The 26,603-nt window shown below is 46.8% G+C and overlaps 1 protein-coding gene across 1 annotated transcript; it reads right to left on the bottom strand.

The window, feature by feature from the left end:
• Nucleotides 1-1,153: 1,153 nt before the first annotated feature.
• VGLL1 (vestigial like family member 1) lies at nt 1,154-26,603 on the bottom strand. Its single transcript, XM_061178820.1, has 5 exons — nt 26,458-26,603; nt 21,720-21,938; nt 9,965-10,384; nt 8,358-8,417; nt 1,154-2,738 (listed from the first exon to the last, which is right to left on the bottom strand). The coding sequence occupies exons 2-5, from the start codon at nt 21,919-21,921 to the stop codon at nt 2,695-2,697; spliced, it is 726 nt and encodes a 241-aa protein (XP_061034803.1). The 5' UTR covers nt 21,922-21,938; nt 26,458-26,603; the 3' UTR covers nt 1,154-2,694.

The raw sequence follows: 26,603 nt of genomic DNA, 5'->3' as shown, positions 1-26,603 counted from the left end.
AAAGATTACTTAGCTTTATCTCTGGAGAGGTGACTTTCTTTTCAGTGTTACACGTGATACTGATTTTTTGAATGGAAAACTGCTTCAACACAAGTCTCAATTGGCTTTGCAAACAACATCCTTATTTGGAATTCTTGAAAGATAGTCTTTACTACCAGAAAAAGGAAATTGTCACCTTTTATTGTTTTAGCCCAGGTATCATTCAAGTATGTAAGTTTCCAGCACATTTGGAAACAATTTCCATTCTTTCAGACTGTAAAGTTCAGGAATGAGTGTGTTTGGGGGGGGGGAAGGGGTGGCAGCTGGTGAGTCAGAGTACATCGGGCCACTTGTCAATTTCTGAAAATTGTAGAGAAAAATGTGAATGAGGTTTATGGGCTGTAGCCCTATTGGGCCTGACTTTCCAGTTTCAAACCTTGATCGAACTAGCATCTCACAAGATTATCAACTAGGAGTGTAGATGAAGCCCCACAGATAACACACGGGGCTGGTTTGTTTGTGTGTGTGTGTGTGTGTGTGTGTAATTAGCAAGAGTAAAATGCCAAAGTGAGCCAAAGAAATGCTGTTCAAGTTACATTTTTGGAAGTGAGGTGGGAAAGTCACAAAGGATGGATCTAGAAAGACAGAAACCAAAGTCTAGGATTAAGTAGGAGATGATCTGGGGAGGGATTTACTTGTCTCAGAGGAGCAGGGGTCTTTCAGAGGCAGGAGACCTTTTCTTCCCTCTTTATTAACGTGGGAAAATTGATTACTGCTTTCAACTTTATTCAAGAAAGAGCTTCCAGGCTGAGGGATTTGCAGGGAAATATTATCAGATTACCCAGGCTACACAAAACGCCAGCCCTCTTGGAATCATTTTTCTTTTCCCTAAATAGCATATTGAGTTCAGTTCTGATGGGCATGTTATCTTCTAACAGACGAATCTTTCTACAGCGAGCCAAGATAAACACACACTTGTTTAAGTGCTAGAATCAGCCTCCACCCTGAATTTTCCCAACCATCACCTAAAATAGAACACGGCTTTTGAAGGCAAATAACTTTGAGAGAAAATGTACTGGTTAAGTTTTTTTTTCTCTTAGTAAATCTCGGAAACCTATGTAACACACTGGAAAAACTGCTTGAGACAAGATAATTACTGTATTACTGCCAAAGTTACCAATTCACTCATGCAAGAGCTGTGGTCTTTATTTACATAGCAGATGGGAGAACAAAATATCTAAGAGCCACCCTGATGGTAACCTTTGATAAATATCATGGTGGAGAGAAAAGAGCCCTGAGATCAGACCTGGGTTCCAGCGCTGGCTGTGTGACCTTGGGCAGGTCATTGGCCAACTCTAAGCCTCAGTATCCACATGTATTAAGTGAAGATAATCATGTCAATCCTAGGGTTGCTGAGAAGTTTGCATGAGATCATGGATGTGAAAGAATTTAGAATTAAGAATAGCATAATCCAAAAATGTCATTTGCTTATTCACCCTTTGAGCTGTTACACGGGAGCAAGTGGGGTGTGTGTGGGGAACGCTGATGGCAGGGGCCTCCAGGGTTGTCAGGGCTACGTACCGAGCTCACACTGGACCGTGAGCTGTCTATCAGATCGGAGAGATGAAGGAGAGATGAAGGAGTTTGGAGGGCTAAGTACCGAGCTCACACCGGATCGTGAGCTGTCTATCAGATTGGAGAGATGAAGGAGAGATGAAGGAGTTCGGAGAAATTTGTCATTTCATCTGGAACAATCTGCAGGGAAGTCCTGCTACCAAGTCTTGGACCCACGTGGACATCCACACTGGTGGCCCCAACGGTTCTGTGCTGAAAAGAAAGTTACTATTTTCCCGATGTCACTAACAGTGGAAGAGCTACAGGAAAGGTTCCGTGTTCATGGCAGCCAGGCGGGCCCCTGCAGATGGCTGTCAGGTGCAGATGAGCACCTGTGGGCTGCCAGGGTCCTCCTCCTCAGAGGGAAGGCAGCCAGGAAGTCATGGAACTCATCCAAGAAATGTTCTGGATACAGAGCTTCCTCTAGGCCCCGCTTGGGATGGGGTGGTTTGCTTACTAACTACTTACAAGTTACTTCTCAGATTGCTCAGCCATTCTATTTGGAATCACTTTTTTAGAACTGAGGGATCAAATTTTCCGAGTGACTATCTCATTCATCAGGCCCAGCCTGAGACCTTTTCAGCTTCCTTTCAGACTCCAGCCACTCTCAGTGGGTCTTGCCCACCCCATTTCCATTTTGCTTTTTGTAGAGGCAAGAGGGAAGATGGAAATAGTCTGGTTAAGGCTAGAAAGTGTCAGGCTGTTCCTGGAACCTCTATTCAGTTGGAAGAGTGGGACAACCCCATCGGGTACCATGCCGTCAGTCTTGATGTAGAAGACCCAGCTGATGGAGGGTAAGGCGGCTGATTTCTAAGTAGGAGGGCAGTGGGTGCAGGGGGTGTGAGCCTCTATGCTCCCCACCACTGAACATCTCTTTTAACCATCTTATATGCTTAAAAAGTAAAAAAAAAAAAACCTAACGTGGGGCATAGGTGCCAAGGAAAAGTATAGAATTTCAGGGAGAACAGAAACTTGCTTTGGACTCAGTGCTCTTTTATGGCAGAAAGAGATAAGGACGGCGATGTCTCTAGACCCTCTGGATTCCCAGTAGAAAACCATAAGCAGGTTTGGAAAAAGGAATTCTCTTCTTTAAACCGGAGTTCAGTAAAAGAACAGATCTTTTCTTCTCTCTGGAGACTGGCTTTCTGAAAAATAGGATAAGCATGATGAGGAAGAAGCCAGCTTGGGGTCCAAGGAGCCCAGGTTTGAATCCGGACCGACCTCACCACTCCTAGCTGTGTGACCTTGGGCAAGTTACCTAGCCTATCTTGGCCCCACTTTCCTCATCTGGTAAATGGGAATACTAATGATACCTACCTCCTACATGAGTTAAACACATGTAAAGCCCTTAGAACAGTGTGTGGCACAGATATGTTCAATAAATACTAGCTCTTATTTTGTTAAAGAGGCAGTGCCTTTATAGGGAGTAGAATTATTGTGGGGTCACGCTGCAGCTTAGCTTAGTGGGTAAGACCAAGGACAGAGAAAACTGACTCTGGCACTTACCTTGACTTTGGGCAAGTTACTTAACCTCCCTAAAGCTCCATGTTCCCATCTGTGAATGAGGATAAAAACAGCACCCGCGGTGTAGGGAGCTATTGGTTCTTATTTTGCCTCACTTCCATGGTTCTTGTCATTCTCCTCACCTTCTAATGACCTTTAGTTCATGCCACTTCAGCCAGCCATTTGCCATGGTCCCACGCTAGACCTCGTCATGGCCTACACAGGTGGCATCCTTGCCATCTCAATTTTGAACATCCGCTCTCCAACCACCATGTCTCAATGTCATTGGCTTACGTAGTCTTATCACCGCATTTTATATAACCTCATCCTCCAATCCATCAACCTCCACTACCCGGCACCTTCCATCTGCCTCCATTTCCTTCTTTGAGCAGCTTACACGCCATGGTCCCTTGTTACAATCACTCGCTTGCAAATACCCTCAACTCCTTTTCCTCTTTCTCCACCCATCGCACTCACTCGTCAAAATCTCAACCCTGGATGAGCCTCACCGTTTGCCTTCTCTGCATTACACTAACCCAATAGCACTGGCAAAAATCACCCGAGCCTGTTTCCACTTAAACTCGTGATCTCAGCCTTCATAGTTGATTGAGAAGAGAGAAATCATTTAATTAGTACATTTCAGACTCCCCACAAACAAGCCTGCAAATCTACTTGCATCTGTGTCCTTATTCTCCTTTTGTCTGCTTTCAATGGCAGAAGGTCCCCTCCTCTTAGCAAATGTCAGTACTTCCACACGTCCCTTTCAAAACTTCTCAGTGACTTCAACCATGAATTTATCCTCATCCTCCTCTGTCCTCCATCTCTTCATCTTTGTATAGGCTCTAATATTTGCCTTCTTTTAAAAAAAAGACCCACTCCACTCCACTAGTCTCCATAGCTACCACCTTATTTCTGTTCACCCCCCTCAATGCTAAGCTCTCCGAGAAGCTACTGGCATTTAGTGTCTCCACTTTCTCATCTCCCGTTCCCTCTTCAACCCACCCGACCTGGCTTCCGTCCACACGCTATAACGAAAACTGCTCTTAACTAGGTTATCAAAATCTTTGGTGCCACATCCAATAGCAATTTCTCTGGTCTTCTCTTATTTGATCTCTCGGAAGCCTTTGACACAGTTGATCATGCTCTCTGGAAACTTTCTCCTCTCTGCGTTTCTGTAACACCACACGCTCCTGGCTCTCCTCCCACCCAGGGACCACTCCTTCTCAGCATCATCTGCTGGGTCCTCACGTCCTCAACTTGTAAATATTGGCACACTCTGAGACTCTGTCCTCTGCCCTTCTCTCTTCTCTGCCTGGGTGATCATTCAATGGCTTTCAATGTCATTTTATACTGAACAATCTCAAAAGTTTATCCAGACTCCCCTCTTGAACTCCACACTTACATACACAACTGTTGAAGAGGGATATCCGCTTGCATGTCTTGTAGGCACCCAGACTGAACGTGGTCAGAGTTTTGTTCTCCTACAATCTTCCTCATTTCCATACATGTACCAGTATCCACCCAGCTGCTCAAGCAGGAAACCGAAGAGCTAAACCCCCCAAATAGATCTCAAATACATTAACTTCATTTGGCCTCCACTGCTGCCATCTGATCCAGGCTACCATCCTATGCTTCTGGCCTCCTAACTGGTCTCTTTGTTCCCATCCCTTTCTCCAGTCAATACTCTCCACAGCAGGCTTCTGTGACCTTATTAAGTGCAAATTGGGGGCTTCCCTGGTGGCGCAGTGGTTAAGAATCCGCCTGCCAATGCAGGGGACACAGGTTCGAGCCCTGGTCCTGAAAGATCCCACATGCCTCGGACCAACTAGCCCACAAGCCACAACTACTGAAGCCCGTGCACCTAGAGCCTCTGCTCCGCAACAAGAGAAGCCACCGCAATGAGAAGCCCGCGCACCGCAAGGAAGAGTAGCCCCCGCTCGCCGCAACTAGAGAAAGCCCGCGCACAGCAATGAAGACCCAACGCAGCCAAAAATAAATGAATAAAATAAATAAATTTTTAAAAAATACTTAAAATAAATAAATAAATAAATAAATAAATGCAAATTGGCTCACACTTCAAACCCTTCCATGGCTCACTGAGTCACTTAGAAGAGAAAATCCAACCTCCCACCATGACCCAGAAGGCCCTGTGTCACCTGGCCCCAGTCGACCTCTCCAGGCTGCGCTCTGGCCCATTCCTCACTCACTTCCGGGCCTGGGCAGGGCAGCTCCCTCCATCTCCACCCCAGCTCTTCCTAAAGCTCACTTCACCCCTCACTTCATTCGGGTCCCTGCTTGCACACCACTTCCACACAGAAGCCTCCCTTGACCACTTTATCCAAAGCTGGCCTCCATCTTTCTCTATTTCAACACTTGGTATGCTTCCTTCATACTTACCATAACTTGCAAATATTTTGTTTTGTCTTCTTTATTTTTTTTTTGGTGGAGTCTACCTTCCCCACTAGACTATTAACTCTCTGGAGAGCAGGGACCAAGACAGTTTTATACACTATTAGATTTATATACGTAAATAAAAGAGCACCGTGTCTGGCAAATAGCAATGTCAATATTATTATTACCTGTAAAAACTGAAGAAATGTACAATGAATCAGTGTCTATTTCTACAGATTAAAAAAAATCAAATTCACTAAAACTTTCGGCACCACAGTTTTGGGGAGTCCCCTCCAGAAAGGTCTCTCCAACTAACTACCCTTCCAGCAGATCGCTCTTCTCTCCACAAGGTCTCTGCCTCACGGGTGTGGGACACCTGCATGAGGGGACTAGGCCATATTGGAGGGGAAGGAGGGGACTCGGCCTTCCTTCCTTTGACAAATATTTATCTGGGATCTCACAGAGGAAATCTTTCAGAACTACCAAAATCCTTCCTGAAAGATTCATCCAGCTCACTTCAAAATCAGGTTAATATATGGGAATTCCCTGGTGGTCCAGTGGTTAGGGCTCAGCGCTTTCACTGCCAGGGCCTGGGTTTAATCCCTGGTCGGGGAACTAAGATCCCACAAGCCGCGCGGGCAAAAACAAAAACCAAAAAAAACCCCAAAAAACCAAGCCTCCCCCAAAATCAGGTTAATATAAAATATATGAAGAATCAAACATATAAAGAGGCGACCGAGTCCCACGCCAAAGCTACCAACCAGGAAGTGATGGCACAGAATCTGGGCATTTCACGAGCTCCCCTGTGGTTCTCAGCATCAGGCAAGATGGGGAAACTGGCAGTGTGCTCTCTTAAGAGCATGGGCTTTGAAGGGGTTTCCTGGTCCTTTTATCCACCTAGGAAGTCACCCCCTTCCCAGTCCCCACGCCCTGCTGCCTCCTCTGCCCAAAGCCACAGCTGCAGACTAGCCAATGGGGATGGGGGCTATTGGCATAGCCAGGTACCCATTCCCCACCTCCTGTCAGCTACTCTCTGCATGGAAGGCTCATCCCCTTGGCCCTTTCTCAAGGTAATACTGCTCCTTTGCATGCTTTCCAAGCCTTCTGCACCCACTCCTCTTATTCCAGGATAGTGTCCTGGCCACAGATGGACAGTGAACCCATATACAGTGAAACAACCGTACCAGTTGCTAACCTTCACTGTTGTACACTTGATTTAAGTTGGAATTGTTTTGATGATTTATGTTTAGTGTAATTTTCGATGTTGATGATTGTAGGACACTGCAAGAGCAGAGAGATAATACCTCTGCTGCTTGCTGCTGTGTGATCTTAAGACGAGTCCTTTCACCTGTTTGAGACTCAGTCCCCTCATCTATAAAATGGGCATATTCATTCCTTCATTCAGTCAGTCAATCCTTATTTACTGGATACCTCTTGTATAAGGCACCTAGGATGCCCTCATACACGTATCACAAGGTCGTTGTGGGGACTGAGCGGGATGCAGTGTGTGGGATCTGGCTCACAGCCGTCACCCACAGGTGGTGTTGCTGTTAATTTGGGCCTATGAACAACTGAAATCATCAAGTTTTTAGTAATTCTAAGGCTTACAATTTTTAAATGTATAAACTCTTAACAAGTACTTAGGAGACTTGATAACCCTGATATCACTCATTAGAAGGCCAGCAGAGCTCATCCCCTCAGGCAGAGACTTCCATGAAGCCTGACAAAGCCGTGCTACCTTAAATCTACCTCCTCACTTGGGCACCGCCAATTCCTCCCTGAGGGTGATTTGCGGCTTGTTTGTTTGTTTCTGTTTTACAAAATGGCGTCAAACAAAATTAATTTGTACTCTATTGGCAGATAGATTTTTACCATTTCCTTTTTCGATGTTCTTTTATTGTTTCCAGCATCTGTGCACTCATTCACTTGACACATATGTACTGACCTCTGCGCCAGGCACTGCCGCAGGTGCTAAGGGTGGGGCGGTTCACCCCTCAAAGCTTCGGCCCATTCTAGGGAGGCCTATATATCGTGCTCACCCCCACTCCACACCAAACTGTGAAGTGCCTGAGATCTGGGGCCGTGGTGGCAGCTCTTCCCTTGAGGCCTCTCAAACACACAGCCCGAGAACAGCTGAAGGCACACAGGATGCCCTCCCAAAAGGCACTTTTTGCTGCCTTATGTTGTGCCGGGCTCACTGGAGCTAATTTCCATTAGAATATAAATTCTAAGCATTTACATATATTATTTCAATTAATCCTCACAGAAACTTGATGAGGTGGGCATTATTTTAATCCTCATTTTATAAACGAAGCCACTGAGGTATGGACATGTGAAGAAACGTGGCTAAGTTCCTAAAGCTAGTAAGTAATGAAGCTGGATTCGACACCAGGCCATGAAAATCCTCATGTCAACCCCCGAGATTGTCCTCATTTGGCAGTTCTTACTGACATCACTTTCAAATTGAGCGTGGGCCCAGAGTCCTAGCCTTTGGTATCAGGTGGCATTTTGTCTGACTGCAGAGTCCCGGGGTGGCCCTATGTTCTAGGCTGAAAACTGAACATCTGGGAAAGAGCAGGCTAACCCTCATGAATTTGTTCATTTTCCTGCGTCACCTTGGTTATCTCACTTAAATCCAGCTCAAAGAACTCAATGGAGTTGCTTTTATAGCCAAATTAGAAAATGGGCAAAACGGTTTACAAGATACCAAGTGCACGGGCTCTTTGAGACCAAAATGAAACCTATTCTAGGGATGAAAATACTAAATAGAAATGGGGGTCATTTCAATTGCTGGAGATCCTGGTTTTTCTGCTACGGGTTTGTTCTCAGGATACAGAGACATGCTATCAAAGGCAGAAGCAGATACTTACTTTCAACTGCAAGGCTGGCACTGGCAGGTCCACCATCAGGGGGGAAATAGATTTTCTTCACTAGGAAAGAAGAAAACATGATTGGGAATGAAATCGGGGACTGGGTTAGCAAGTGCCCAGTAGCCCCCCAGGGACCCCAAATCTCCTGGTCCTCAATTTATAGACACCTGACATTTTATCAGTTGCTACAAAAACAGAGAAGCTTCTGTTTTGAAGGCCCTTTGGGTTTTGTTCCCATCTTACAGGCAATGTTTCTGATCAAGGGTCACTGACTTCCTCAACAGACCCTGGACCATCGGTCACCAATTAATCCGACAGATATCTGCATTAGTAGGAGAGTCTGAAGAGTCGGTAGCAGTCGAGACTTTAGCGATCAACATTTGTTTGAGAATGTGTCTAGAACTTTCGGGAATTGGATAATGCCTGCATGGTGGCTTTGCCATGATGTGCCTGGCATATAGTAGATGCTCACTAAATCTTTGGTGAATTGGATTTGAACTGCACGGGCTTGTTATGTTTGGGAGGTGATGATTTGAGCCATCTGTGTTCTAACCATCTGTTGAGACAGGGCTCTGCTGTGTGTGTGCACAAGCATATATACACAGTTGGCCTCATCTGTCCCTCTGAATCTAGCAGGAGCAGATTTTTGAAAAAGAGTACTAGGGTGGGAATTCTCATAGGTTTCCCAAGCATGACATTTTTATGATTTACTCTTTAGGTACATTCCTAATCAAACTCTGGGAATGATGGAGTGGTATTTTAATGGGAAATTGGTTTTCGACATTAGGATGGAACACAGCACCTGACTTAGGTAGGACTAGGCTGAACAGGCCCTTTGTGTAATATATATACTTAGTTCGGAAGTAAAAGCAGCTTCTAGCAATTTCTTTCAGGCATGGAACACTAGAACCAGATACGTATGGACCAGGGAGCTGTAAAAGAAAATTCCTCCAGGGTACCGAAAGCCAGAGGATTAAATATCTGTTGGGTGAGTGAGTAAATGAAATAGCGAATGAGCCTTAAGGATGCTTTCGTTTGTGGAGGGGTGTGGGTCTGGGAGCAGAAGCCCCAGACAGTCAGGCACCGTGACGCTCGCCAGGCAGCAAGGGGCCTGCCTCCACAGTCACTTTGAATTTTAATGTGTGGAGCAGATAGGTGGTATAGATGGCCCTTGTTCTTGCCTAGGAGTCTGGCATTATTGCAAGTTGCCAACCTGTTTGGAGGATAGAGTTTTGAGCCTGTAGGTATATCCCCGAGTTCTGTCTTACAAATGGATTATTTGGCAGTTCACAGTGAGGTGCATGCAGGACCTTAAGATTTTAGGCAGCAGCCCATTTTTCTAGGGTAAGTCCAAGTCAGCAGACCAGGGTGAATACTCTGAGCCAAGTGCATCTGGCTGGCTATCTATGCAACCCTTTAGTCGTTAAACGGTGACTATCGACGCAGCTTAGTGAAGACAGATGGAACTTAAGCAAAACATTCTGTCCCTCAGAAGCCCCATAGCTGGAGCGGCAGCAATTAGTCTTCACATCTCATCTCACGCCAACTCACTCTCAACCACAACCGATCAGAGGCAATCCTCCAAGTATTTGGAGGCATTTCCTTACAGTGGGCTGAGCCGGAAGGCAGGTTGAAGAGCAATCCCATGCTTCCGGACGTCTGGGCAGAGTAGCCATCCTCCCACGAGGCAGATTCCTGAGGATGGGTTTGGCATCTCTCCGGCTGGAGGAGACTTAGGAGGGGCTCATACTTCCCATCAGGCTGGGGCTCTGGAACCAAGTGCCCAGTGGAAAAGGCATGAGGGTAGCCAGGCTCTGGGAAGCTGGAGCTGGCGAGGGAGGAGAAATGCCTCAGCTCGCCAGGCTGAATGGAAGGGCTCCCGGTCAGGGACACTGGATACTGATCCATAGCCACGGGACCAGATCCACTCAAGCTGCAGCTGGCGGCACCATTTGCAAAAGAGACTTCCGGCTGTGGCTTTGTCCACTGAGAAGAGAAACGCCACTGATTTGGAGGCATGTCACTATCTGGGAAGGAAAGATTTAGAAGACAGGTTTATGTATTGTTTTCAAAATGGAATTAGCTTAATTTATTTCTGGTTAATATATACTATTTTTTAATGTGAAAAAAATGTAGAAAAGGTAAAAAAAAAAAATCACTCTAAGCATAGTATCCAGAGACTGCCGTTGTCTACCTTTAGGTGTACTTCTTTCTAAGATTTGTTTCTATTCATGTATGCATTGTTTTCACATCACATATTGTTTTTAAGGTTACTTTTGCATCATTAAAATATCGCAAACATCCTCCCATAGCAAAGAATAGAGCCAACACCAGCTTTTTAAATGGCTGCAGGTATCTCATCATAAGGCAGTAACATGACTAACAAACGTGGTACTTGGGCAGCTCGGTTAGAATTACTTGGTTAAAGGTGATTGGTGTTTGTTTGTTGCCGTTGTTTGGCTTTATTTTATAGCTGGTGTTTGGAATACACCGAATAGGAGGACTCCACAGAACTTTACAAAGGGTTTAACACTTGCTTGCATCACACAACTCTAGGGATTGAAACCCCATTTTCAAGAGAGGTCTGGGGCATGGGGATGTTAAGAGACTGGACCAAGTTAGCAAAGCAGATTAGCCAAGTAGGGATCTGAGCTGGAGAGATCAGTGATGGGTAGGGAAGTGGTTGCTTGAACCTCTTCCTGCGAAAGCAAAATGCTCAAGGTCAAGCAGTGACTCAGTTTCTTCTTGCAAAGTTCTTGTGGACAAGCTAGTGGGGATGGAGTCTCCTTTGGTCTCAGAGACCCTATTCAAATTGTGCCTCTAACAGCTGCTGAATCAGAGTTCTCGAAGAGTCTCGGGCAGCTCATGACATGGACGGTTGTTTTCCCCATTCTCAACACCCACTCAGGCAGGGGGGGAGGAGGGAGAGAGCGAACTCTGGCAGATGGTGCTTAAAGCCTGGAGGTTCTCGTCTATCCAAGATAATGAAGGGGGCGCGTGGGCGTGGCTGTCTGGCCCCCTCCCCCTCCTCCTGCGCCTCTCGCAGTGCTCCTGAATGTTCAGTTTGCCTGGATTTTGTCTCAGAGGTCTGCCCAGTGATACTGGAGTGTCCCATCCACCACCGCAGCAAAACAAGCCCTAATCTACACGGCACAGATACTCTGCCCAACTTTTCCCATCGTTCACGAGAGATGGGTGACGGGTGGCTACTTTTAATGAAGCCAAGGGCAAGGAAACATATGAAGATTTGTTCCTGGGGAGGGATGTTACTTTTGCAAACTGATATCTGCGGGCTAGTAGCAATTCAGGGCGCTGTGTAGCACAAACAGAGTGATTAAGCTGACTTAGGCGAATCACTGTTTGTGCTTCATATTGAATGAGGGTACAGCATGTCCTAAGCACAAATGAGAAACAATGTGTAGCCTCTGATAACTGGGCAGTTTCCATCTGAACTGGCTTTACAGATCTCATACATAGGACCTAGGTTTTGAACGCTTGAAAAGTGGAAGGCAAGGCCCCAGCGCGTTTTGAATATTTTTAAAAACTGCTTCCCTTCCAGAATTCTCTGAGTGAAACGTTAAGGGGAGTGGGTGGCGTGCCTCTGGCCAAGGTCACACTTGGTCACTGAGTGCACCGGAGCACAGTTTGGCTGGGAGTATGTGGCCCAATCCTGAATTCACAGCAACCCAATGGTGGGCCTTGGGTGGCCTGGGGAAAGCACCTGGCCAGAGCAGGCTTGGGTGCGGTGTCCCGTGGAGCAGAGACCCTAGATTTTGGTGGGCCTCTTTCTCAGGCTGCTTGGGCAAACAGCTTCCAGCAACCACGGCCATCTATCCTGGGGACCGCTGGAGTGGCTCCCGATTGCCACTGCTAGAAGTGGCCCTGGTGACACTTCCTTACCCAAGATCCCCCTCTTAGTTACTTGGGAGATGAGAGGGAGCCCCAGGGAAGACTCTGCTGCCTTCTCAAACCCCAACCTACACTAATGAATGGAGAGCAGGCAAGGAACTCTTTGGGGACACTTAGGGAAGGCTGGATTTTTCTCATTCTTTTTTTTTTCCTTCAAGGTGATACTAGGCAGTGTTTGTGAAATGTTAACCACCTCATATCTTGTGATGTCTTAAAGTGGATGTGGCTTTAGTCTTTTTTTTAAAATTAAAGTATAGGGCTTCCCTGGTGGTGCAGTGGTTAAGAATCCGCCTGCCAATGCAGGGGACACGGGTTCAAGCCCTGGTCCGGGAAGATCCCACATGCCTCAGAGCAACTAATCCCGTGAGCCACAACTACTGAGCCCGCGTGCCACAACTACTGAAGCCCGCACGCCTACAGCCCGTGCTCCGCAACAAGAGAAGCCACCGCGATGAGAAGCCTGCGCACCACAATGAAAGAGTAGCCCCCGCTCGCCACAACTAGAGAAAGCCCGCGCACAGAAACAAAGACCCAAAGCAGCCAGAAATAAATAAATAAATAAATTTATTTTTTTAAAAAATTTAAAGTATAATTGGCTTACAATATTATTTTAGTTTCAGGTGTATTTTTAGAGATTATACTCCATACAAAGTTACTATAAAATATTGACTATAGTCCCTGAGCTGTACATTACATCCTTGTAACTTATTTATTTTGTACCTAGTAGCTTGTACCTCTTAATCCCTTTCTCCTATTTTGCCCATCCCCCTCCCCCCCAGGCTGGATTTTTCTTTCAGTGGGAATACAAAAGGCTTCCATCCCCTCTACTCCAACTCTGAGCATCTAGCCCCAGCCTCTTAGTCCCATCCATGCCTCTAGCATTCCTGAGGCCTCTGGTCCTAAGACCAGGTCCTATTCAGAGAGCGTAAGTCTCCATTTCCCACCCTGCCCTTTTAGGGTGAAAATAGCGAGCTATTCTCTGGCGTCCTAAGCAAACCCAGAGGCACCACCCATGCCACCCATAGACACTTCTGAGAACCCCAGAACCTTCTAGAAAGCACCTCCAGGCATCAGTTTGCTTCCACCCCAGAGGACACTCCCTCCACTCTACCCTTGCATGGTGGCCCCGTCTCCCTGTTCCAGACTAGTTTCTGGACACACCAACTTCAATGTCACCCCCTCAGAGAGGCTCTCCCTGAACTGCCAATGTCCAGGGTGTTAGCCTGCTACTCTCTGTGACTATGCCCTGCTTACCGCTCCATGGCATAAGCCTAACCTGTGATTCCCTCCTGCCTTCCTTCCCTCACTATTGGTCTTCCCCACTAGCCAGTAAGCTTTAAGAGGACTGAGATCCCTTCTCTTTTGTTCACCATCACATACTCAGGAACTTGCACAGTGCCTGGCACAGAGTGGGCCCCGACTAAACATTACTGTAATGAAGGCACACCCACATGTGTGCCCTCACACGTGCACAGGCATGCTGGCACACACACACACATACATGCACACACACAGTCCCCACTAAATCCTTCTCTGTGGAGGAGTGCAGCACGCAGAGGGTCTAAGAGCACAGACTTTGAGGTCAGGCAGGCTGGGAGTCCAATCCCAGCTCTGCCACCTCCTATATGTGTGACACCGAGCATGTCCCCTCCCGTCTCGGAGCCTCTTGGGGCTGTTGTGAGATGGAAGGGGACAATCCATGTAAAGCATCTGGCATGGTGCCCGGGACCTAGTAGGCACTCAAGAAGTGAGAGCTGTCGCTGCGGTTACTATTAGTATTATTTTGGTTTAGAAATGCAGTGTAGGCTCACATTCACAGGTTTCTCTCCTGGTCTGCAACACTCCACAGAATCAACCAGGAAAAAGCAAAACGGTGATGCATGAGGCCTGAGGAGCCTCCTTGCCCTCAGTCACCACAGAAGGGAGGGCAGGAAAGGACAGAGCCAAGGAACCTGGGAAGCAGTGGCAGCCGCAGCGCTTCAGGGCTGACGTGGAGGATGGAGTAGGTATTGGCTATAAGAGATTTCAGAAGCCTTGGCTTGGTGTGTACATTCCCAGAAATAATCCATCAGAGGTGGGCAGGAACAACTGTAAATCTAGAAGAGCTTTTGTTTATTGAGCACTTACTATGGGCCAGGCTCTTTGTCTAGCATTCTGGATGCATCTCCCGTGAGCTTCACAGGAACCCAGATGAGAAAGTAGTGGTTAAACTAACTCGCCTAAGGCCACACATAGCTAGCAGGTATAGAGCTGGCTGATTCTCAGCCTCATACCTCATTCACCGGTTCTGTCTCCCATAATTGCAAGAATGCAGCGAGCCTGCGCTTTCACACACTCCCGTGGCTGGACGGGGGGCAGATGGGCATAACATTTCTGGGAGCAATTTGTCAGTAGCTATCGAAACCCTAAAATTTGAGTGGACTCTGATGCAGTCATTCTACTTACAGCAATTTATTTTAAGAATATAAGCAATGATGCCTACAAAAATTGAGCTACAAGGATATTCAATGTTATATTTACATATAGTGAAAGACTGGCAACAATCTAAATGTCTGAAAATTTTAATAGATTTGGTACATCTATAAAAAGGATACTCTTGAGCCATAAAATGATGTTGTAGTAGAACATGTAATGGCAATAAAGATATATATGGCTTATTGTCGGTTAAAAAACCAAGTTACAAGCCATGATGTGCAAAATGATGTTAGGTTGTAAAACTTAGTATGTGCGCATAGATGCACATGTGGTTTTGTGTCCTGAATGCTTCTCTGTGTTTTCTAAAGTTTCAGAACTTGACACATTATTTTTGTGATTAGAAAAATTTAGTTAAGTAAAAACTTATGAACCCACTTGACTCAGTGAACCTGTCACAGCTGTGAAATAATTGCCTGATTACCTTCCACCTATCTTTTCTTCCTTTCTTCTTTCTCCCCTGTCTCCACCTTTAATATAAATGCTGCTTTATGATGAAGTTGAAGCCGAGATCCCTCTGAACACACACACATATCCTGCCCCACGAAGGTCCCAACTTTGACCTGCCCGATGTGCACACACTGACTCTCCCCTCTCTGCCATCTTGGCCGGTGGCACTTGTCTCTGATTCATTCATCCCAGAAACAAAGAGGATATTCTTTGTATTAGCCGATGGTTGAAATAACACCAGAGGCAGAGAGACAGCTTATGGAGGACAGTCCTGTTCCAGGGCACCCAGTTCGGGGGGGTGGGTCCTATTCAGTCCCACCCCCTCCTTCACGGCCTCCTGCCTGGGTTACCTAGTCTTTTGCTGATTATCCAGGTTCCCTTTCCCAACTGAAAATAGGAGATTAAACATAGAAAGTGTACTAGTATTTTGAAAGTAGCTAAGAGCTCAGTATCTAGAATCAAATGATCTGGTTGTGAACAGCTGCCCCTTACTAGCTGTGGAATCTTGGACAAGTCATTTGCCTCTCTGAGCCTCAGTTTCCTTACCAGGAAAATGGGCATGGTGAGAATTAACCAATAGGTTGGTCTGAAGAGTCAGTAAGATAATTCACATGACAGCCCCTAGCAAAGGGTCTGGCACACAGGAAGTGCTCAATAAATATTAGTCATTATAAACATTATTAGTGAGAGTCCTAATAGGCATTAACTCTCTGGCTGGGGTGTTGTCAGGGTCTACAAAGGCAACATAGTGGAATAGTCAAGAGACTGATTCTGGAGTTTGACTGACCTGGGCTTCATTCTCTATCACTCACTGGGCTGTGTGACCCATCCCATCACTTACCCTCTCTGGGCTGCAGTTTCCTCCTCTGTAAAGTGAGGCTATTAATACCCATTGTAAAGTGGTTTTGTGAAGTACAGCACGCATGTAGGAAAACACACAAGTATAAGTGTGCAGCTGGGGGGAAAATTTTTTCACAAACTGGGTGATGAGCACCCAGATCAAGGAACAGAATATGACGGTCACTCCAGAAGCCCCCCTCAGCCCCCTTTCCCATCACTAAACCCCTCCAAATGTAATCCCTCTCCTGTCTCCTAACACCATAGATTCTGTTTGCCCAGCTTTGACCCGTATCAATTGTAGTGGATTTTAAGGACTGAAGTGAATGCAGTTACAGCACAGCACCCGGCACCCAGTGTGGCTTCCTGTTAAGTTAGTGCAGAGTCCTCTCCCTCATTGGAAAGGAAGACACGAAGTCATCAGGGTTCACAGTGGCCATAAACAACTAGCATGACTATACCTCACATAGATATTCACACTAAAACAGAAACCCAAGACATGGAAGCAACCTAAATGTCCATCGACAGAGGAGTGGATAAAGAAGATGAGGTACACACACACACACACACACACACACACACACACACACACAAATGGAATATTACTCAGCCATAAAAAAGAACGAAATAATGCCATTTGCAGCAACATGGATGGACCTAGAGATTATCATACTAAGTGAAGTCAGACAGAGAAAAACAAATATCATATGATATCACTTATATGTAGAATCTAAAAAATGATACAAATGAACTTATTTACAAAATGGAAACAGACTTACAGACTTAGAAAACAAACTTATGGTTACCAAAGGGGAAAGGGGAGGGAGGGACAAATCAGGAGTTTGGGATTAACAGATACACACTTCCATATATAAAACAGATAAACAACAAGGTCCCACTGTATAGCACAGGGAACTCTATGAACTATATTCAATATCTTGTAAGAATCTATAAGGGAAAAGAATCTGAAAAAGAATAGATCCATATATATGTATAACTGAATCACTTTGCTGTACACCTCAAACTAATACAACATTGTAAATCAACTATACTTCAATTAAAAAATTTTTTTTTAAATAAAAAAGAAAGAAAGAAAGGAAGGAAGGAAGGAAGGAAGGAAGAAACCCAGCGTTTCTTCCCCACCCCGACTGGCTTCTGGAGGGGGCAAGAGAAGGAGACTGGCTATAAAAGGCCTCTGAGGGCTCAGGTTGTACGTATACCTTCTTCTCAGCAGCCCTTGAGCATGTTGCCAGGCCTAGGGCTGGGCTCGAGGCTGGGATAGGAAGAATACAGGGTGGTAGCGTACCAGAACCGTGACCCCAGAAATAGTAACTTCTGAAGCTTCTCGAGTTACCTACTCTGAAATCCCCAACGTCCTTCTTTTTAAAGGGAGATAATTCAAAGATACTTTCAGCTTGTGTTTTCTTTTCTACAAGTAGGGCCAGTATAAATTATACCTAAGTAAATAAAAACATAACTTTGATTTGAGAAAAGCAGCCAGGAAATTCAACGGCATTTCCTAGCCATAAGGGCCTCAGTGTTTGGGCTTTGCGTATTTGGCCTGACAGAGCACCCTTAGAATGTGGGTGAGCCCGCCATGGGAGCCCATGAATGGAAGCCTGTTCTCGGTGTGGCTTAGCTGGGGCCTCACTAGGGCCAGGCAGCCTGGGGCTGGCCTGCAGAGGCTGAGAGGATGCTAAGGGTCAGTAATGAAGGACCACTTTATGGATTTCCCACTATTTTCGAAGCTACGTGCATCTCATGTAACACTTCCAGTGAGAACAACTGGGGACCCGCCTTCTTTCAGGGGACCCTCCCCGGAGGCAGCAGAGCTTATGAGAAACTTGACTCCTAACTGCGTTAAGAGAGGCCTTGAGGAAGACGGGCTTTCTCCTTCATTTGTTCAAGCAGCCGGACGAACGAACATCGGCCTAGCCCCTACCACGCGCTGCGAGGGAGACACATCTTCACAGTCCCGGGATCTGTGAGACTCTCACATGGAAAATGCAACAATCCAGAAGGTAGGTGGAGAAGAAAGCCGCCTCTCTGTTTGGCCTGGGAAGGCTGGCTTGGGCAAGATACAAGGCCATGTCCAAGTTCCCTTGGCGGGCAGGGGCTTCACAGAATACAGAGCGAAGTCAGAAGGCATAAGAAACAGGGCAGCAGCCACCCAGCAGAAGCCCCTGGACAACGTGGGGGCTGACGGGACGGGCCTGCTGCTTTGATCCTGATGTTCTGAAGGTGGGCCCTCGTACCCTCTGCAGCCATTCAAAAACATGCGTCAAGCCTTCACACCACCACCGCAAAAGTAACTAACACCTACATGGCATTTACTATGTGCCCCTTGACATGCGTTATCTCATTGATTCCTTCTCTAGTTCAATAATACTCAGTTTTACAGATGAGGGAACGGAGGCCCAGAAGGATGAAGTGCTGTGCCCTGAGATCACATGGCTAATCAATGGCGAAGCAGGCCCCGCCTCAGGCTGTCTGGTTCTAAAGCCATACACCAAAGGAATCCCTCTCTACAGTGACTCCATCAGTGACAGAATCAACACCTTGTGATCCAAGTCACAATTTCAGGGGACTTCCCTGCTGGCACAGTGGTTGAGAATCCGCCTGCCAATGCAGGGGACACGGGTTCGAGCCCTGGTCCGGGAAGATCCCACATGCTGCGGAGCAGCTAAGCCCGTGCACCACAACTATTGAGCCTGCGCTATAGAGTCCGTGAGTCACAACTACTGAGCCCGCGTGCCACAACTACTGAAGCCCACGCACCTACAGCCCGTGCTCCACAACAAGAGAAGCCACCGCCATGAGAAGCCCGCGCACCACAACGAAGACCTGATGCAGCCATAAATAAATAAATTTATTAAAAAAAAAGAGCTCTACAAATCACAATTTCATTCATTCACGAAATATTTATTGAGCACCTTCCATGTGTCAGACATTAGGCTGGGTACTTGCAAAACATCAGTTAACAGATTGAGTCCCTGCTGCCACAGAATTCAGAGTCTAAGGGGTAGGAAGAGCTAAGAAACACATAAATATATAATATGCCACATGGTGACAAATGCTAAGAGAAATAAAACAGGGTAAGACAGAGAGTGACAGGGTGGGGACTTCTATTTTTGAAATAGATTGTTCAGGGAAGGCCTGTCTGAAAAGATGACATTCCCATGGAGACTTGAATGAAGAAAGGGGAAGTCATGCAGTTATCTGGGGAAAGAGCATTTCAGGAAGAGGGGAGAGGACGTGCAAAGGGCCTGAGGCAGGACTGTACTTGTCACGTTCTACAAAGAGAAAGGAGGCTACACTGGAATGAGGGAGGTGGGAAGTGGTAAGATATGAGATCAGAAAGATGACAGGGGCCCAGGCTAGGGAGGTCCCCATTAAAGACCTTGGATTGGATTCCAAGTGAGATGAGAAGCTACTGGAGGATTTCAAACAGAAAAGTCATATGGTACGACTTTCAGTTTAATGGTATAGACTGAAGCGGGGCAAGGGCAGAAGCAGGGAGACCGATGAGAAGGCTACTGCAAAATTCCGGGGCGGGGGTGTGGAGATGGTTTCTCAGACCAAGGGGAGAGCAGTGGAGGTGAGGAGACGTGGTCAGAGTTCGGATATATTTTGAAGTTAGAACTTACAGAATTGTTCGAAGGATTGGATGTGGGATATGAGATAAAGAGAGCAGTTAAATATGACTCCAATTAATTGGAAGGATGCAGCTGCCACTTACAGACGGAGCAGGGTGACGGGGAGACTAAGAGTTCAGCTTGGGACCTGTTTGGTTTGAGATTCCTATTAGCTATGTGAAGTGAAGGTATCAAGTAGACAGCTGTGTAGATAGGTCTGAAATCCAGTCTGGGCTAGAGACACGCATTTGGGATTGATCAGCACATAGACGGTATTTATATAGATGGTATTTAACACCAAGAGACTGGAAGAGATCCCCTAGGGAGTGAGTGTAGAGAGAGAAATTGTCTGAGATCGGAGTTCTGGGGTCCTCAAATGTTTAGGAGTTGAAGCGTTGAAGAGGAGAGGACATCCAGCAAAGGAGACAGAGAAGGAGGGTAACCAGGAAGCCAGGAGGAAAAGCATAAGAGTGTGACATTATGGGATCCAAGTGAAGGAGGTATTTGCAAGAGGAGAGAGCGATCGACTGCAGCAAACAGAAGGACCGTTTGGCTTTGGAAAGTGGAGGTCCCCGGCTAGCCCGGATAAGAGTGGTTTCAAGGAGTGATGAGGATGAAAAACAGAGTGGAGTGGATTCCAGAGAGCAGGAGAGGAGAGGAAGAGGACGGAGAGGCCATGGACACCAGTTACGAGTCTTGTTGCAAAATGAAGCGAAGAAATATGACACTAAGCCAAGAGTTGGTTTTATCTCAGGTTGGATTTACAAGGCAAGCAGTATAGAAGAAGTGAGGGACTACGAATTGCTGGTGCTGACAAAGAAGGGATTGTAATATATCCAAGCCAGAGTGTTCAGAACTAACCCAGAGTCAGATAGCCAAAGTGGGCAGACTTGTCTAGGCATGAAGAGCCTGGGGTCTTGACCCTTCCCAGGAGCCAGTTAGACCCTCTGAATCCCACTTACCACATGTCAATTCCCCAAACGACTCAAGAGCAGCCATTCCTGCTGGTGCTCTAAAGTACTCAGCACACCGTTAGATAGCACACCTCCCCGCTCTCCACCCAGCCCCTGGTGCCCAGTGTTTCCTTTAGTACCTGCTGCTGCTACACCCCCTTCCACATGTTTCCTGAAGTCCCAAGAGTCTCTGAGAAAATCACGTCACCTGACTGGAAAAGTTATTTCTAGGAGAAAAGCAAATTCTGAAAAGCTATATTGGCTAATACACCCACTCCCTGTCCAGACCGAAAGAGTCTGGCCAGCCAGAGTGTTGGCGTCTGAAAGCAGAGGTCCCACTTGGAGGCAGGTCCATCCTCCAATGGGAGCAGGGCATTCCGCGTGTGAATGCGGCACCTTTTGACATAGCTGTCTTGAAATGTGTTTTGAGAAGAAAGAATGCTTATTATTAAAAAAAATTACCCAATAGCTTGTGCAATAGACACCCCTGATGCTGTTAAGGGTGGGGAGAGGGATGCCGCCAGACAGTTCATTTGCCTCCCTCTGACCCTGCCCCTGCTCCCCAGAGCACCCACTATTGAGAGGAGGCTGGGTGTACATGCGGGGGACACGCATGCTCTTATCACAAGTCCTTTGGTGTTCCTGACCTGTCATACAAAAGTAGTAGTAATAATAATAATAATAGTACAGATAATGGTGCTAATAATGAACAGTTGTGGCACTCTTATTGTATACTGAGTAGTGAGCTCAGCATTTAACACAATTGAGGACATAAGGAAATAGGTATATCAATTTGATTAAAGTGTCTTTTTTTTTTTTTTGGCCGTGCCACACGGCTTGCGGGGATCTTAGTTCCCCGACCAGGGATGGAACCCGTGTCCCCTGCAGTGGAAGCACAGAGTCGTAAGCACTGGACCACCAGGGAAATCCCTAAACAGTGTCCATTTTCATGTGAAACTTCTGAGAAAAAGGTGTGACTTCTCACTAGACAGTGTGACGTGCCTTCAGCAAATATACACACATCTAAGAGCATCGAGGTTATCAGAACTGGTCTTTCCGTGATAGCCCGATAGGTAATTCCAGCCCCACCCTCCCGACATGCTCACCATTCCTCAGGATCACATCTCCGCTCTGGCTGGAAGGGCTGAGTCCCTGGGGGCTCTTGACATTGCCCAGAGCTCTGGAGAAGTGTTCGTCCACTACGCTGCTAATGTCCCCTTGGAAATAGGTGAAAAGGACACAGCGGGAATTCCACTCAGTCTTGATAGGGCTCTGCATCTGGACAGCGGTCTTCCTCACTTCTTCCATCGTGACACAGGGGAGAGCTGCGGAGCAAACGCAACATGTCACTGGTACTCTTTTTCCAAGCGGCTTGGCTGTAGTTTGGAGAAGCAGCATCCTTGAGGGCGAGCAGTTTGCTCCTAAGGTTCAGGCTCTCCCACTGGGGCCCTGGGGAGCTGCACAGCTGCTGAGCAGTGTTCAGGAAACAAGACAGAGCTCTACCAAGTCCTGAAGCGATCCTCTCTTACAAATGAAAAAGATTGTCTGGGAGCATGATTAGAAGAGCATCAGGAAGTGAAAAAGAAAGAGAGAGAGGGAGGGAGGGGGGGAGGAAGGAAGGAAGGAAGGAAGGAAGAGAAAGAAAGAAAGGAAGAAAGAAAGAAAAGGAAGAAAGAAATAAAAGGAAGGAAGGAAGGAAGGAAGGAAGAAAGAGAGAAAAGAAAGAAAGAAAGAGAAAGAAAGAGAAAGAAAGAAAGAAAGAAGGAAAGAAAGAGGGAGGGAGGGAGGAGGGGGAGGGAGGGGACACTGACGCCAAAGAGTGGAGTAACTTGCCTTCTGGGGAAGTGCCTGCCTCCCCCAAAAACCACATGTAGATCCCCCTGAACAAGGGCACGAGTACCCCAGTAGAGCTTGGCTAAGCAATCCAGGGGGTACTGACAATTTCAGGTTCCCTAATAAGCACTGCTTTCCACCTTGGCGACTTCCATGCAGGAGCATCAAACACATCAAATTCTCCCTCCCCCCTTAAGCCATAATCTGTGTTCGATGGGGTCCTGCACCCACCCCCACCCCATCTTAGAAACTAGCAATTACAAACAACACCAGTTCTGAGGCCTCCAGACAGATATACTCGGCTCAGAGTCATTTAGAAAATGTCAGAGCTTTAAATCCAGGTCCAATTGACTCTGAATCCCATATTTTTTTTTTTTTTTTGGTTGCGCCGCATGGCTTGCAGGATCTCAGTTCCCCAATCAAGGATTGAACCCGGGCCACTGCAGTGAAAGCCTGGAATCCTAGCCACTAGGCCACCAGGGAACTCCCAGACAGATATACTCTGAAGCAAATGCAGAGAACACTTTTCACACTAATATTTTGTGGCGACATTGGGGAAAAGCACTCTGTTCACCACGCTTCCTCTGTGCCTAGGACGGTGCCTGCTGTCTAGCTTAATATTGAGCAAATGCTCAACAGCCGTTGGCTAAATTGCCTTAAACTTGGCCTCCATCATTGGATTCTACCTGTGAGCTCCTTGAGGGCAGAGGCTGTCCTTTTGCACCCAGGCGGGGACCGGCACACAGTGGGCACTGGAGACAGGCCGTGGCCTTCCTTTACCAGGGAAGTAACCAGTCTGGGTGCTTCGTCACCACTGGCCATCCAATCCAACTTGCCCTGTGCTCTGGCTAAAGACACCTTGAATCTATTCATTCTGATGCATATAATGCAAATGACTAGAGTTTAATAGCTCTTCTCCCTCTCTAGTCTGAGATCCTCGAGGATGGGGGCCATTTCTTATTCATTTCTTTATCTCTAGCACCTAACACTAAGTAAACAATGGGCTGAGTGATGAAATGCCATTTCGTGCAGTGAAAGCGCAGTGCAAGGAAATCACACCAGTTAGAGGTCAGAGACCTGGGCTTGCCCTTGGCTGGGTGTGTGCCTTTGGGGGAAATCACAGGGCCTCTATGGGCTTCAGATTCCTCTAGGGTAAAATGAAGAGGTTGGGGTGTGTGAATTCTGCAGCCTGTTCTTTTATGGTCCTGCCAGAAGTGCCAACAGATTATGATGAAACATTAGGAGGGAATCTGGCAGTGAGCAGAGGACCCTTACTTAAAAGTTCTCCTTTCGGAATCCTAGCCTCAGTCACAGCTGGATTCTGTTCTCCAGAAGCCTCTGATTGAGGACGTCAATCTGTTTCCCCCGGGTGACAACCATGCTAAGTAAGCATCACAGGTACTACCTGAAAAATGAATCCACTGTATCCTTATTTCAAAATACGTGGGAACAACCACTTTGAAAAACTGGCGGTTTCTTCTGAAGTTAAACGCGCATTTACCATATGACCCAGCAATCCCACTTCTAGGCACATATAACCAAGAGAAATGAAAACAGATATCTGCACAAAGACTTTTACACGTTCTCAGTGGCTTTATTTATAATAGCCAAAAAGTGGAAACAACACAAATGTCCATCACCAGGAGAATAAATAAACTAGCTGTGACACCTTCATACAATGGAATGTTCGTCAGCCATAAAAAGGCACAGACTACCGATCCACACAACAGCATGGATGAATCACCAAAACATTAAGCTGAGTGAAAAAAGCCAGACACAAAAGACCACATATTGTATGATTCCACTTACATGAAACAGGCACAAATAATCTATGGTGATAAAAGTCAGAACAACGGTCGCCTGTGGGGTGGGGCTTGGAAAGGGGTGAGAGGGAACTTGTAGGAGTGTTGGAAATGTCTTACATCCTGAAGAGGGTGAAGGTTACACGTGTTTGTAGACATTTGTCAAAACTCATCAAACTGTACACTTAAGATCTGTGCATTTCACTGAAGGCAAATTATTCCTCAGTGAAAAAGCACATATTATCGTCAGATACTTGGACTTGTAGAAATAAAGCAAAGGTGTAATCCTTGGGCACGTTAGGCGGTAAGTCAAAGACAAGTACTGTATGATCTCACTTATATGTGGAATTTTCAAGAGGCAAACTTGTAAACATAAAGAATAAAATGGTCGTTCCCGGGGATGGGGGGCAGGACCGATGTTGTTTAAGGAAACAAACATGCCATGAGTAGTGTATTATAATCATCAAACTTTCTAAGAGACTAGAACTTAATGATTTCAACCACTAGACAGAAAGGATAATTATGCATCATGATAGAGGCGCTAATTATAGCTACGATGGCAATCATATGACAATATATAAATTTATCACATTAGCATGTTGTACACCTTAAATCTACAGAATGTTATACGTCAAATATATTTCCAAAAAATAACAAATCAAATAAATAAATAAAGCGACAGTGTTATGAATGACGAAGTAATGATAAATGTGGATGCAGCCCTTCTTCTAAAGCGGCAGTTTACAGAAGACCTACTCTGTGTCGGAAGCTACAGATATACTTTCTCCAATCTTTACAACCTTCAAAGTAGGTATTCTTGTCCCCATTTTATAGATGAGCAAATTCAGGCTTAGAGAAGGGAAATCGAGGGCCCAGGCCACGCAGCTCGGTGGTGGCAAAGCTGGGGTTTGAACTCAGGTCTCCCTGACTTCAGTGTCTGCCCTTTTCTCACCATCCCTTTCTAACTACCTGGTGGGGCTAACCGTCCGTTCCCCTCCACGGGACTCGCGCCAGGACCCTAACCCAGCTCTCTGGCTCCCCGTCGGGCATGCAGGCAGACGGCCCGTGCGCTCTCGCACACATCTTCTGGAAGCCTGTACCGCAAGGGACGCTTGGTGCCTTTGTGGGTTTTGCCCTCTTACCCTCCCATCAGTGGCCACTTCTCTAGCTCAGGCTTGACCCAGCCTGCCACCTCTCTTTGCTAAGTCTCCCTGAAGCCACGAAAAGAGCCGGCCGGACCCTTGGGACATCAGGCGGTGAAGCACGCTCCCAGCCCCCGTGGTCAGAGACCACAGGCTAGCTCCGTAGCGATAGAGCAGGTCAGAGCACCGTCTCAGCCCCCTCACCCGGGGGGCTCAGACCTTACACAACTGCTGATCCTGAATAAACCCCAAGACCTAGCCATGCCCCTCTCTTTTCCTCACCAAACACATGACACATACTCGAAAGGAGAGCCCTGGGTTACGTCTCTGGATCCAGCTGACAAGCAGTTCTCCGGACTGTACTCAGACCTCAGGGGAGAGGATCTGTATTTGCGGGCTATTCAAATTCTGAGAACTGTTATCTGGTTTACTTCTTTCATCCCCACACGAAGCCTCCTTGAGGGCTCTCTTCTTTATTCGGGAGTGAATTGGTGGGGTGGGTCTGACTTAGGAGAAGGGGGGCCGCAAAGCTGGAACTAAGGGGAGGTCAACGAGGCAGAAGAAAGGGTGGGACTTTCCTAGCCAAGATGTTTCTGTATCAACGCCTGGCTTTGTAGCGAAAGTCTCTTGCTGACAAAACCCTCGGCCTTGGCCAAGCTTTGCCAGCTGTGCCGTTCGAACAGCAGAACTACAAAAGTCCACTGTAACTTGCAGTTTCCCCAACGCACAAAATATCAAGACACCAAGTAGGCATCAAAATACTTGCCCGGTCTTCTGCACAAATATTTTAACATGGAATCCAAGAGGAAAGGTTTGACCTGACTTCTACCAGGCTGCCTACCTTGACGTGCTCACCACCCTTCTGCGAAATGGTACCCAGCACCCCGGCGGTGGGATGGGGAGTCAAAGAGGTGATCACTTGGAACAAAACCCCCAAAGGGACCGGACTGTATCTCACTGAACAAAGCATGTGATGCCCTCCACCACCACCCCGCCCCCAGCCCCGATTCCTTCCCAGTTGAATTCCCATCCCTCCTGCCTCCCCCAAAGTCCCCACCTTCTCTTACCTTAGTTCTCGACCATCGGCGGAGACACAGGAGGATGCTATGGCCGGGCAAACGTACCTTTTGATGGCCGGAGCCGCCTGGCCCGTTTTAGAGCAGCTCAGTGCTGGCCCGAGCAGGGCCTGGCGATTTTGTGCCCTCCCCTTGCT

The sequence above is a fragment of the Eubalaena glacialis genome, chromosome X, assembly GCF_028564815.1.
Source record: "Eubalaena glacialis isolate mEubGla1 chromosome X, mEubGla1.1.hap2.+ XY, whole genome shotgun sequence".
Classification (NCBI taxonomy): Eukaryota; Metazoa; Chordata; class Mammalia; order Artiodactyla; family Balaenidae; genus Eubalaena; species Eubalaena glacialis.
The sequence above is the reverse complement of the archived record's forward strand: the minus strand, read 5'-3'. Positions and strand labels throughout refer to the sequence as shown.

Excerpts from the sequence above, each read along its gene's own strand:
- VGLL1 (XM_061178820.1), bottom strand. The coding sequence starts at position 21,921 with ATGGAAGAAGTGAGGAAGACCGCTGTCCAGATGCAGAGCCCTATCAAG. Across the intron at positions 8,418-9,964 it reads GCCTTCCGGCTCAGCCCACT|TGAAGAAAATCTATTTCCCC; the intron begins GTAAGGAAATGC and ends CTTCTTTCCTAG. Across the intron at positions 2,739-8,357 it reads TGCCAGCCTTGCAGTTGAAA|AAAGCCAGTCTCCAGAGAGA; the intron begins GTAAGTATCTGC and ends CCTATTTTTCAG.